Below are 12,505 nucleotides of genomic sequence, written 5' to 3'. Positions count from 1 at the left end.
CTGCCCAGGCCCCCAGGCTGTTCTGTGGAGTCAGGTGTCAGGACAAGCCCTGTGAGCCGCAGTTCTGTGGGTCAGCGTGGACTTCATTTCCTAGGAGGTTTGCACTGCACTTAGAGCAGCCACCCTTCAAGAGCAGAGTGGAGCCTGGGGGGTCCTTTCTGAGCCCCTTGGTTGGAGTTTGACTGACAGCCATCTGAAATGATCGGTATCAATCGGTTTGAAATCAGTTCTTTGTGATTCTTCTTTCTGGTCTCTGATGGCAATTATTTGTGAACCGGCTGTTTATGTATTTGGTGTCTGTAACTCACGTTGTGGAGAAGGAAATGGCAACCCACTCCAGTATTCTTGCCTGGAGAATCCTATGGATGGAGCAGCCCGGTGGGCTACAGTCCCTGGGGTCGCAAAGAGTCGGACATGACTGAGTGACTTCACTTCACTTTCACAACTCACATTGAGGCAGAGGGATGGGAGATTTTGCTTTCCACAGGCCACCTGGAGGCTGGCACCCAGGGACACCGAGTCTCACTTCTCTCCAGGAAGTGTCTTTTCAGTCCCTGGGAGTAAGTGCGGCGCTGCCACTGTCTGTGAGGAGTCGTGTACAGACTCGACCGACGCATCTCTAACTGGCCTTTGTCCCCCACCACGCCCTAGTTCCTCCTGTACTGTGAGGGCACACGCTTCACGGAGAAGAAGCACCGCGTCAGCATGGAGGTGGCCGCCTCCAAGGGGCTGCCCGTCCTCAAGTACCACCTGCTGCCTCGGACCAAAGGCTTCACCACCGCAGTCCAGTGCCTCCGCGGCACAGGTAAGAGCTGCCCGCCCTGACCACCACCACCCCACTCCCAGCACAGTGGGAGATGAAATCCGTGATTTGCCAGAAACCAAATCAGTGAGTTCTGTGTAAGCTACAGAATGCCAGTGGCATTAAAAGGAGATCTGAGTTAGTGGGTTTACATGTTGTAAGATTCCTGTGTCATTTTTTGAGGTGATAAAATACTAGTTAATGGAAAACAACTAAAGTGATCATTTTTTAAAAGTATGTAACTGAAAACCTGATAAAGGAAAAAATATATATCCAGTTAATCCAAAAGGACGGCAAAATCAAAGAAAGGGACAAAGCATAGGATGGATAGGAAACAGCCAGACATTAGCTTTAAACACAAGTGACTCAACTACACGCCCCAGTGAGAGATGGGAACCCTCACAACGGGCATCCAGGTGAAGAGCCACAATGGGCCAAGCTGCTGGATGTCACCTGTCACCCTCTGCACCCTCCCTGCAGTCACAGCTGTGTACGACGTCACGCTGAATTTCCGAGGAAACAAGAACCCGTCTCTGCTGGGGATCCTCTATGGGAAGAAGTACGAGGCGGACATGTGTGTCAGGTGAGCTACTGCCGTAGGCGGGGGCTGGCGCGGGGCCGGTGGGGCGGAGCCGGTGGGGCGGAGCCGGCGGGGGTGGGGGCGGGGCCGGGACCGAGCCAGCCTGCACCTTCTGCGCGGCTCCTCCCCTCTCCAGGACGCCCCCACGTGGAGGTGCTGGGGTATTCCACCATCCAGGACCCGCGCATGATGGGGCCTGTACAGAGCAAAGGAGGCTGCGCCAGGTGCAGGCAGAAGGTTCCAGAAGCTCCAAGGGAGGCATGATCCCTCCCAGTGGAGGGAGCAGAGGCTTTTGGGAAGAGGCTTTAGAGAGCTAAAACTTGCCAGTGAGTAGGCTTTTCATAGGCAGGAGAAGGACAAGCTGTCCCATCCTGAGCAGCATGCCCATGTGATCCCCTTTTCATGGTGTACAGCCATCTAGACCACCTGGGAGTGATGGTGGGGTCAGGGCCATGTCCTCCGCCTCCCTCTCCTGGCGATCGCGGGCTGATCGCGGGCTGAGTCGGCAGGTTCTGTGCTAGCCAGCCTGAACCCCCTTGGCTTAGAGGCAGCCAATACAGAGGCACATCAAGCTGAGTAACACAGGGCTGCTTGGGATGGTGGGATCCATGTCTGTAACGAAGGATCAAGGTCGGGGACTAGAGTTGTGTTGCAAGGTCATTCCTGTCTCACAGCCACACTCTGACCTCCACATTTCTCTGCCTCAGGAAAGGAAGACAAACCACCCACAAAGTCTGGTGGGGGGGCGGGGGGGTTGACACAGTAGTGGCCACGAGGGGCTGGTGATTTTTCTGGGGCCCTGGCAGGTCCCGTCCTCCTCAGGGAGCCCTCGAGGCAGATCTTGGTCTAGCCCCTGGGTAGTAAGGGGCTCCGGGCGTCCCAGATGCCCATGGTCAGAGCCAGCAGGTGGCAAAGCGGTTGGTGGAGAGGGGACCTACCTGGTCCAGCTCCAGACTGGTGCTCAAGCCTGCCCCCAGGCTGCACCGCCCTCGGCGTGGACATTCAGCTCCAGTGGGGAGGACTGGTGCTGTAATCTGCTCTTTTTCTCCTTTGTTGCAGAAAACGAGGGGCTGTACTCAGTATCTTAACAGATATATTCTTAGAATTTTGGAAGGGTTCAACTTACTGCTTTGTATTATGTACCGTTTGGGTGTTTTGGGCAAAAGCAATATTCCATTGTAATACAGGTATTACACATACCTGTAATCAAACAAGTGAAGGTTCGCACGACCCAGTGGAGTTTTGCTTCATTTTCCCATCCCCTACTGAAGATGTCCCAGGGGCCTGTGATTAGGCAGGGCCAGGGCCATGGGGACTGTGGCTTGAGGCTCTCCTGTGTCCATTCTGGCAGTTGGGGCCAGCATCCTCAAAGTGGCTTGAGTCGACTCTAGGAGATAGTATTCATATTGATTTCATCATTTAAAATTCTTATATATTTCATGCTTCATACATCAGACATACAACAGAACCTGTATGTGGTATCTGTGCAGTTAGGGGAGAACAGTCAGTTGAGTTTGACGCTGTGGGCAGTCATCTCTCTGCAGACAAGCCTCTCCTGACTTCCTTTCCTTCCCGAGGTGGTGCCTGTGATGCGTCCTTCAAGTGATATCTCTCTGTGTGGTCTGGGGACTCCTGCAGTGCCCCGCACCTTCCGGGTCCACAGAGATAAACCGTTTTGTTTACTAAGGGGTTAGCAGTCTTATTCTGTCCTCTCAGTACACAGCGGAGTCTCCCGGAGGCTGCGTGATGTGTGGTCAGATGTCTGATTGCATGTTCTTGTAAAAATCCTCTTTTCATTTTCACCCACAAAAACCAAAGTCCTCAACTTTTAGAGGAAAAAAAAGGTTGATATTCCTTCAACATAGAAGATTTGCCTCTGGCTGTGGTAATTTCTCCTGTCTCTTCTCTCACCCTGGGCCCTCCGAGCGATAGGCAGTCAGGCCCGGCAGTGTCCGCGGTCCGCTGGTTAAGTGCGCTCGGCGGCCCCTGCTGGCGATCCTCAGGTATTGCAGTGCCCTGGAAAGAGGTCCCAGTCTTACCAAGTAGATACCTCCCATCCTGGGGCTGGTAATTCAGCTGGTGATGTGATTTGTACACAAGCCACTGTCCCAATTGAAGTCAGCATTTGTTAGGTGAGATTAAATTTTCAAAATCTCTTCAGCTTTTCAGGCAAGTAGATTTCATTTGTGAAAGATGAAGTTTTCTTTGCCTCATGAAAGACACTCTCAGCGATGATCACATCCAAAGACGAACTGAAAGACCAAACCTGCTGCTGAGGCTAATGAACAGTCAGCCTTCCCAGTGGGGCTCACTGCTCCTGTCCTTGGGGACACTCCTGAAGTGTCTCCGTGCAGTGCTTCAGTGCTCCTGCACATTTGAAGCGCCTGCCAGGGCCCTCCGTGATCCCCCGCCGTCCTCCGAGGCACGGGACACTGCTCGAGGGAAAGTTACTTTGATGTTTGTGTGTTCTTAGAAATTGAGAGTCAGATTTGAATAGAAAAGGCAGGACTTCATAAACTGTACCAGGAGAAGGTGAAGGCGCCCAGCTCCACACCCCCCACCCCCCACCTCCAGCCCTACCCCTGGGGCCTCACAGAGGTTCCTGATGCACAAGAAATTACTTTCCCCTGTTTCAGTTTGATGTCATCTGGTGATTCACTTTGCTTTCAATCTTCTTAATGAAACAGGAGATTTCCTCTGGAAGAGATTCCACTGGATGAGAAGGAAGCAGCTCAGTGGCTTCATAAACTGTACCAGGAGAAGGTAAAGGCGCCCAGCTCCCCCCACCTCCACCCCTACCCCTGGGGCCTCACAGAGGTTCCCAAGGGGCAGCTAACAGGGCAGGCAGGTAGCTCGTGGACTGCCTCTAGAGACAGGCGTGCTGTGCCACTCTCAAATTCTTCTTTCCAATCCTTTTCTGCATCTTTCATTTTTCCTAACTTTCAAGAAATTAACAAACTAGAGGAAAGTGTACTGGATATTACAGTGCTTATATAACCATTGCTGATAATATCACATTTGTTTCATTTTGTGTAAAAGAAATTGTAGGTATGCAACACACATTGTATGTGTGTGTGTATACATATGATTTAATATGTAAGAGACACACTATAGATGACACGACAGCTTTTTTGGTGACCCCACCCAGTCCCTCCTCCATTCCCCTGACATGTCTCACGCCTGACTCTTCGGTTTGTTTTATACACACGAACATACAGGGCACTAGGTTCTCATCTTCAGCAACAGAGAAGCTCAGATAATCAGAAAGCCCTTCTAGTATAAAACACATACCCTTTTATAAGGGTTTTAGCCAAGTAACAGGCGCTTCCCAGGTGGTGCAAGGGTAAAGAGTCCACCTGCCAATGCAAGAGACACAGGTTCGATCCCTGGGTCAGGAAGATCCCCTGGAGTAGGAAATGCAGCCCACTCAAGTCTTCTTGCATGGAGAATCCCATGGACAGAGGAGCCTGGTGGGTTCATGGTGTCGCAGAGAGTCAGGCATGACCGAGCACACGTGCAGCAGCAACCAAGTAATGTGCGAAATCTTCAGAGGAATTTAAGCAAACTTTTAAAATTAAAAAAATACAATGCATATCCTTTTAAATGCACTGACAGGTGCTAAAAAAAAATAAGGGACCTCTCTCAGGAGCAAAAGAGGAGGTGGGACTGGGAGTCAGCCGGGAAGACTGTGAGTGGAAGCTCTCGGAGTCTGTTGGCCCGCCCACCCTGTGGTCTTGAGTTCTGATGCCTACATGGAAACAGAAGACATGGATTTGACCTCACTCGGGGCTGGAAGTTAGAACTGAAGACCCTGATGAAGCTGGGACCCTGTCGGACTTTCATCCTCATGGAGGCTTGAAACTGGAAACTGAACCTGCCAGCACAGGAGTGATTTTGAAGCTTGCCTTTCCCCTCTGAGTCTTGAAGCATCTCCCTGGTGATTCATAATCACAGCACTGTCCTTAAACAGGTGCGGGATTGACGTCAGACTAACAACATAGTTCAAGAACAAAATCAAAATATCAGCATAAAACAGTGGTTCCAGGTGAATCTCTCTAGAGTCCCTGAGAGCAGCACATGTAAAGCTAGAAGAGCACGGCTCCAGACTCAGCTGCTGAGACTTCTGCTGGAGACGCGCTCGTAACCGAGACCCGCCATGCGCGGGCACGACAAGCAGACAGAAGATTAAACCTCCCGAAACTTCAGCTGTGGAACTACTACTTGGCAGAGACTCAGATCAGCTTGCTTGAAATGACTAAGCGAAAAAGAAGGGATTGAGGACTTCCCTGGTGGTCCAGTGGGGAAGAATCCACCTGCCAATGCAGGGGTCATGAGTTCAATCCCTGGTCCGAGCAGATTCCACGTGCCTTGGGGCCGCTAAGCCCATGTGCCACTGCTGAGCTCGTGTGGCACAACTACTGAAGCCTGTGCGCCCTAGAGCCCACGCTGTGCAACAGGAGAAGCCACGGCAATGAGAAGCCTGCACACGCAACCAGTCGCCCCCACTCACCACGACTGGAGAAAGAGCACGGGCAACAACAAAGACCCGGCACAGCCAAAAATAAAAAGTGACAAATAAAAGAAGAAGGGATTGAAAACAAAAGAATAAGACCTATGAAAAATGGAACAGATTTGAGGAAAACCCAAGATAGACAGGCATGAGAAATCTAGTAATTGACAGTAAAATCTTAGTTAACAGATTAGATAGAAGATTTGATACAGCTGAAGAGAGAATTAGAAGCTGGAATCAAGACTGCTGGGAGAAATATCAACAACCCAGATACGCAGATAACACCACCCTCATGGCAGAAAGTGAAAAGGGACTAAAGAACCTCTTGATGAAAGAGGAGAGTGAAAAAGATGGCTTGAAATTCAGCATTCAAAAAATTAAGATCATGGCATTTGGTCTCATCAGTTCATAGCATATAGCAGGCGGAAAAGTGGAAGCAGTGACAGATTTTATTTTCTTGGGCTTCCAAATCACTGCGGATGGTGACTGCAGCCATGAAATTAAAAGGTGCTTGCTCCTTAAAAAGAAGGCTACGGTAAACCTAGACAATGCAGAGACATCACTTGGCTGACAAAGGTCCATATAGTCAAAGCTAGGGTTTTTCCAGTAGTCATGTAAGGATGTGAAGGTCGGACCATAAAGAAGGCTGAGCACTGAAGAATTGATACTTTCGAGTTGTGGTGCTGCAGAAGACCCTTGAAGAGTCCCTTGGACTCCAAGGAAATCAAACCAGTCAATCCTAAAGGAAATCAGTCCTGACTATTCATTGGAAGGACTGATGCTGAAGCTGAAACTTCAATACTTTGGCCACCTGATGCGAAGAGCCAACTCATTGGAAAAGACCCTGATGCTGGGAAAGACTGAAGACAAAAGGAGAAGAGGATGGCAGAGGATGAGATGGCTAGATAGTACTACTGACTCAATGGACGTGAGCGTAAACTCCAGGAGATAGTGAAGGACAGAGAAACTTGGTATGCTGCAGTCCCTGAGGTCCCAAGGAGTTGAATACAGCTTAGCAAATAACATCAACAAAGGTTTCAAGGAAATTACGCAGCATGTATCACAGAGGAAGTGAAAACATAAAAGGAAAGTTAAAAGATCCAGAGGCTACACAGATGTCCAGAAGGTAACAATTATCCCACCAGAGGATCAGGTGGGAAGAATGATAAAGCGCAGTTGTCAGGGATAACCATAAGACTTCCAGAGTTGAAGAACACGGGTTTTGTCAGGTTCAAGAAACACAAGTCAGGGATGGGATCAATAAAAAGAATGTATGTACATACATATGTGTACACATGCACACAAACATGTATTACAGAAACATACATGAAATAGGATAAACAGGGAACAAAGAAAATAATAACAGCATAAACTTTTTAAGCAGAAAACAAAACTACAAAAGAGGAACCAGTGCACCAAAAGATTTCTTTAAGCATATTAATAAAATGGAAAACCTCGGGCAAGGCTGACCAATTAAAAGAAGGAATACAGTGTGTGTGCATCCCATGGTGGATGGGCAGAAAGACATGCATGAGGGTGCAAAGGAGAGTGTGTCTCCGGATCAGGGTTAGTTTTTAAAAGTTGGAACCTCTTACAAAGAAGAGTGACATCTCCCAGAAACAGTATTTGCTTATTTAGCAGAAAGTGAGAAATAACCTAAAAGTGCATTATTAGAACATAGACACATTGTTTATTCATTTTCTGGGATTCAGTTAAAATGAATGAACTGCAGGCATATTCTCAGTCTAACTGAATCTTGAGAAAGGTGTACGAAAAGCAGACTGCGGTGGGCGTGTGATGTGATGCTACTCACAGAAAAGCACACAGCACAGGAGCGGTCCCGGACATTGTCATAGAGGTGCCCAAGCACGGGGTGCAGGCGTAAACCCTCCTGGGGAAGGAGACCGCACTGGCCTTTGGATGTGTGAGGAATGGCTGACTGGTCGGGACGGGAGAGACTACCACCATCTGCATCATCTGCTTAGGGGCAGGCGGGCAGAGTAGAGCGGGCTGAACAAACGGGCTTGAAAATGTTCTGGAACCCCACGGGAAGGGCCCTCGGGGTTGGGGGGCACGTGTGGGCACCCTGAGGTGTCCTCACAGATGTAAGGGTTGCAGCTGCTCCTGAGCTCTCAGGACTATGGTGCCCGCCCCATGCCCCCTGGGTTGGCAAGGGCAGCTGGTGTCTGACCACACACTGGAAGAGGCTGTGACACTGGGTATTTGTCAAGACCCCTGCCCTGTTTGTAATGTAATCCCAAACATAGCTGAAGAAGCTAAATGCAGAAAATAAAACAGAAAAAGGTGAGAAGAGGTGAGACCCAAGCCCCTGAGGTGATTAAGATCACGTGGGTGTTCATCTTTTTCCAGACTTGGCCCCAGACACATGCCTCATCATACATATTTTTATTTATATGGAATTGTATGGCACTTAGGTTCTTCAGAAAACTCAGACTATCGTGAGTGTATGTCCTTGCTGGCACGTGACATGTCGTAGCTGCAGAGAAGTCTGTCTCGGCATCTCGGCTGCTCAGTCAGGCAGCTGCCGCTCGGTGTGTAATGTGGCCCCATCTCCCTGTCGAGGATGCTGTCACGTCCTCACCTGCTCCCTGTCCTGCCATCATTAGCTGCCAGGACACGGAGGAAGGAGAGGTTAAGCAGCTTTCTGTGCGTGACCCAGCCGGCGGGCCATGGACTCCCAGCAGCGGTGGCTGCCACCCTCGCTCTGGAGGTGTCGCCAGAGATGGTGCAGGGCCCAGCAGATGCTGCAGTCCTGGGGCTTGGAGGTGCCTATTGTGCCCAGGCACGAGCTGATCATTTTCCTAGGAAACTTGCCTGATCGAAGGGTTTATGTTTCTCAAGCTTTTGATATAAGCCAACCACAGATGAATGTCATGTCAGCTTCATCCCGTGGCCCGTGTCATGTGGTCCATCCACTTTAGAGTCATTTCTTGCTTTTGGGTTATAACAACAGCACATGAAGGCCACTGTTCTGGTTGACTCTTTCAGGATGCGCTGCAGGAGATATATAACCAGAAGGGTGTGTTTCCTGGGCAGCAGTTCAAACCCACCCGCCGGCCATGGACGCTCCTCAACTTCCTCTTCTGGGCCACGCTCCTCCTGTCTCCTCTCTTCAGTTTTGTTTTGGGCGTCTTTGCCAGTGGATCCCCGCTCCTGATCCTGACGTTCCTGGGGTTTGTCGGGGCAGGTAATGAAGGGGAATGATGGCGTGGCTCAAGGGTGGGAGGGAGCCTTCCGTGTGCTGGTGGCCATGCCCAGGCCTGGAGACGGTCACCCGGCAGCCGGGATCCAGGCCGAGCCTTGCCAGCCTCAGAGAGCATCTCTGACCACTGAGCCCCGGGGCCATGACGACCTCCACCAGATTCCAGAAGGCTGGCCAGCCGGCCTGCCGCCTGCCTGGCATCTCGGGCCAAGAGCTGCGTGGGGAGGGTCCTGGCCACTGGGTTTGCACTTGGGTGGCTGGGGGCGTGGGCTGGCATGCTGGGCCGAGGTTCCCCAGGACACTGCCATTGCTTGCGCTGTAGCAGTCGCAGGGGCACTAAGTGTCAGGCACTGCAGCCCCTCAGCCCTGGCTGAGAACTGCAGGCCTCAATGGGCCCATACCCACCGCTGCTCCCCGCTACCCAACCCCACAGGCTGACTGGGTGGGAGAAGGGCAGAGGACCCGCCGCCCCTCGCTCCCAGGAAAGTCTGAGGTCAAAGGCAGGCCCCTCCCCCCATAGCGACTTTTCCAGGTTGATGGCAAGGCGATCAGCTAACCTAGCCTTTTTCCTGTTTTAAAGCTTCCTTTGGAGTCCGCCGACTAATAGGAGTGACTGAAATAGAAAAAGGCTCCAGCTATGGAAACCAAGAATTTAAGAAAAAGGAGTAATTAATGGCTGTGATTGAGCACACATAACCTGACGGTGGTATCCAATTAACTCAATTAAAAACAGAACAACGCACCTAGAGCGGGGGAAAAAGACACTTAGAAACTATTTTTCTTATTAACTGGTGACTAATATTGACCAATAAAACTTGAGCCAAGAGTAAAGCGGTCGGCAGACCTGCAGATGGAGACGCCAGCCTCGCCCCTGCGCAGGAGAGCCGGGCTGAGCGCCTGCTCTGGGGGGCGGCCGCTCCCGCCCCCAGGGATATGGGGGCTCCCCCGGCCCGAGGGAGGCTTTGGAAACGTTCTCTTCTCGCGCTTAGATCCCGTTTTCGGTTTTTATCGATTTTCTTGGGAATTTCCCCCGGCCCTCGCCTCTTCCCCTGCACCCCCTGCGGACTCTACCCTGCTCCCGCTGAGAACTGTGTGCCTGGGTCCCCAGGCCCCCAGAGCACCTACCGGCCGCTACCAGCCCGCACCCGGCCTCCGGGCGGCGGGGACGTGGCCTGGCGAAAAGCACACGGGGCGGGGCTGCGGCGGGACACGCCCCCTCCCCCGGAGCGCCTACCTGCTGACACCTTGAATCCGTTTTAAAGCGAGTGGAGCCAGAGAAAACGCGGTGAGATGTCCAATTCTGCCCATGCCCGGAGCTTAGCTCCTGTCCCCCTTGCTCCCGGCGGACAGCGGCCTTTCATCCCACCGGGGACAGGGCTGCAGGGGGCCGGCCCCCCACCCCCAGCAGGGCCGGTGCGCCAGGGGCGCTATGCACTGGAGAGACCTCGGCCGCAGGGCTGGCAGATACTTTGAAAAGGCGGTGTCACATCACCCTGTCTTCTAAAGGTGATTGGAGACTGTTAACACTGAGCTTTTTAAAGGTTTTGTTTTCACAGTTGACCTGATGGAAACCAGAGGTGGGGAGCCTTCCCCACTCCGTCACCTCCCTTCTGAGCAGGTGCGTGTGTCCTGGAGGATGTTGGCCTTTGGGGGAGGCAGGGGAGTCCCTAGTATCTGGGCAGCATCCTCTCCAGCCTGCAGCCAAAGGGAGGCGTTTCCTGCACTCTTGGGCCTCTTGGCCTGGCGGGGCTGGAAGCCTTGGGGTTGCCCAGCAGGGTGGACCTGGGCCGCCCCTCCAGCTCCGCCACCCGCCTGCATCCAACTTTCTTCTTAAACTTTCAACTTGCTTTTTTAAAGTCACACTCCCCTCATCTTTTTTAATAAGGGAAAGAAAAATAATGGGTGTTATCTCTGCTGTCCTGTAACCAGCATTCAAAATAGAGGCAGGTTGAATTTTCTGGGGTGGGGGGCGTGGAATGAAAGAAAGAGGAATGGGCAAAATTATAAACCAAACTGAAAAAAATAATTATGCATTGGCCCTAAGTCTGAATTCTGGGGAGACCTGTGGAAACAGCAGATCGCCTTTATAGTGACACTATTGAATTTTGGGTCGGTGACCTTGGTAATGGCACCAAGGTCGCAGGGACGTGCCCCGCAGTTCTGTGCTCACTCACAGTGACCCCGAAGGCACACATGTCCTCTCGAGGGTGGGCACTGAGACAGTGTGGAAGCCAGCCGCCCTCTGCCCCAAAGCTTGCCTCCCGCTTCCCTTCGGGCGTGGAGCCTGGCACGCAGTAAGGCCACTTCCACCTGGGTGAGCGGCTCCCTTAGATCTTGTTTTTCTTCACACAACATGCTGCTCACCTGTGTGTGTGTGTGTGTGTGTGTGTCATTTGCTAATCCACTCATCCCTGAAGAGCTTAAAGGAAGAAGTTGAAGGGCACTACTGTGAAGCTACATTACCTGGAAAGTGCAAATTTAGATCTTTTACCATTTAATTAATAGTTCTTGCTTCCTAGCCAAGTTCCCTCCCCTTGAAATTGATACACAATATGTAAATTCTATACTGAGTCAGTAACCAGCTGTGAAGACTCCTGGGTGAATGGAGATTGAGACCACGTGTAGGTTTTAAATCTCAGTGACTTCCTTCTGATTTAACAAAGATTAGCTTGTGCATTTGAATACCAAGCCCTTTGAGAGCAATAAAAATTACACCATGAATGTTTGCTTTTTTTTTTTTTTGGAGGGGTGGATCTTGCTTTTCATCCACTTCAGAGGGAAGAGGGGGGAGGCTCCTTTAGTTTTTTTAAATTAATAAATCTCAGAACAGTGCTTTTCTTACTTCTTTTCCTTTACCCCCTTTGTTACTGATGTTCTCATTGTCCAGAATCAGGCTGAGTGTTGGGACAGTCCTCCTGGTCACCACCGGGGAGGATGCACTCCAGATCCAGCACATGTGGCCCCAGGTCGGATCGGGCGGGACCAGGAATCCACGGTGTTGGGTGACCGCTCTGCCAGGGGAGAGGTTTGCTGAGCCTCTGGAGGTGTAGCTTTGTTGCTGCAGCAGCGTCCAGAGCCAGCCCCACTCCCACTGGAGAGACGAAAGGCAGCAGCTCCAGGCCTTGGGTCCCTCCCACAGGTGCCCGGTGAAGGCCGAGTTCTGAGTCCAGGCCGCGGGATGGTGTATTTCTCAGCTCAGGCCCCGGTGCTGTGTCTTCTGTTGCCGACACACGTGTCCTGGTGCCGCCTGGCAAGTAGAGTCTGGGTCCTGGGCCCTCCTTGTGTGTCCAGCCGTCCCTCTGGGGGGTTCCAGGGGCTTCTGGGGTGCCTGCACCACTGCAGCACAGTGGCCGTGTGATAGGTGCCCCTCTCATGGTCCTGTGACAGCCC

General features: G+C 51.7%; 1 protein-coding gene across 5 annotated transcripts in view; it reads left to right on the top strand.

Moving 5' to 3' along the window:
* The window catches only part of AGPAT3 (1-acylglycerol-3-phosphate O-acyltransferase 3), an 85,986-nt gene extending 74,150 nt beyond the window's left edge, over window positions 1-11,836 (top strand). For all 5 annotated transcript variants that reach the window (XM_086333066.1, XM_086333151.1, XM_086333245.1 and 2 more), the window contains 5 exons: window positions 652-805; window positions 1,283-1,385; window positions 4,070-4,145; window positions 8,902-9,100; window positions 9,696-11,836. In XM_086333066.1, the coding sequence (XP_086189192.1) occupies window positions 652-805; window positions 1,283-1,385; window positions 4,070-4,145; window positions 8,902-9,100; window positions 9,696-9,784 (621 nt within the window). In that variant the 3' untranslated portion in view covers window positions 9,785-11,836. The remainder of the gene's footprint in view (window positions 1-651; window positions 806-1,282; window positions 1,386-4,069; window positions 4,146-8,901; window positions 9,101-9,695) is intronic.
* Window positions 11,837-12,505: the final 669 nt, after the last annotated feature.

The sequence above is a fragment of the Bos grunniens genome, chromosome 1, assembly GCF_055505025.1.
Source record: "Bos grunniens cultivar Pamir isolate PY7600 chromosome 1, Bosgru_T2T1.0, whole genome shotgun sequence".
Classification (NCBI taxonomy): Eukaryota; Metazoa; Chordata; class Mammalia; order Artiodactyla; family Bovidae; genus Bos; species Bos grunniens.
Note: the sequence above shows the minus strand (reverse complement) of the source record. Positions and strands in the feature narration are given on the sequence as shown.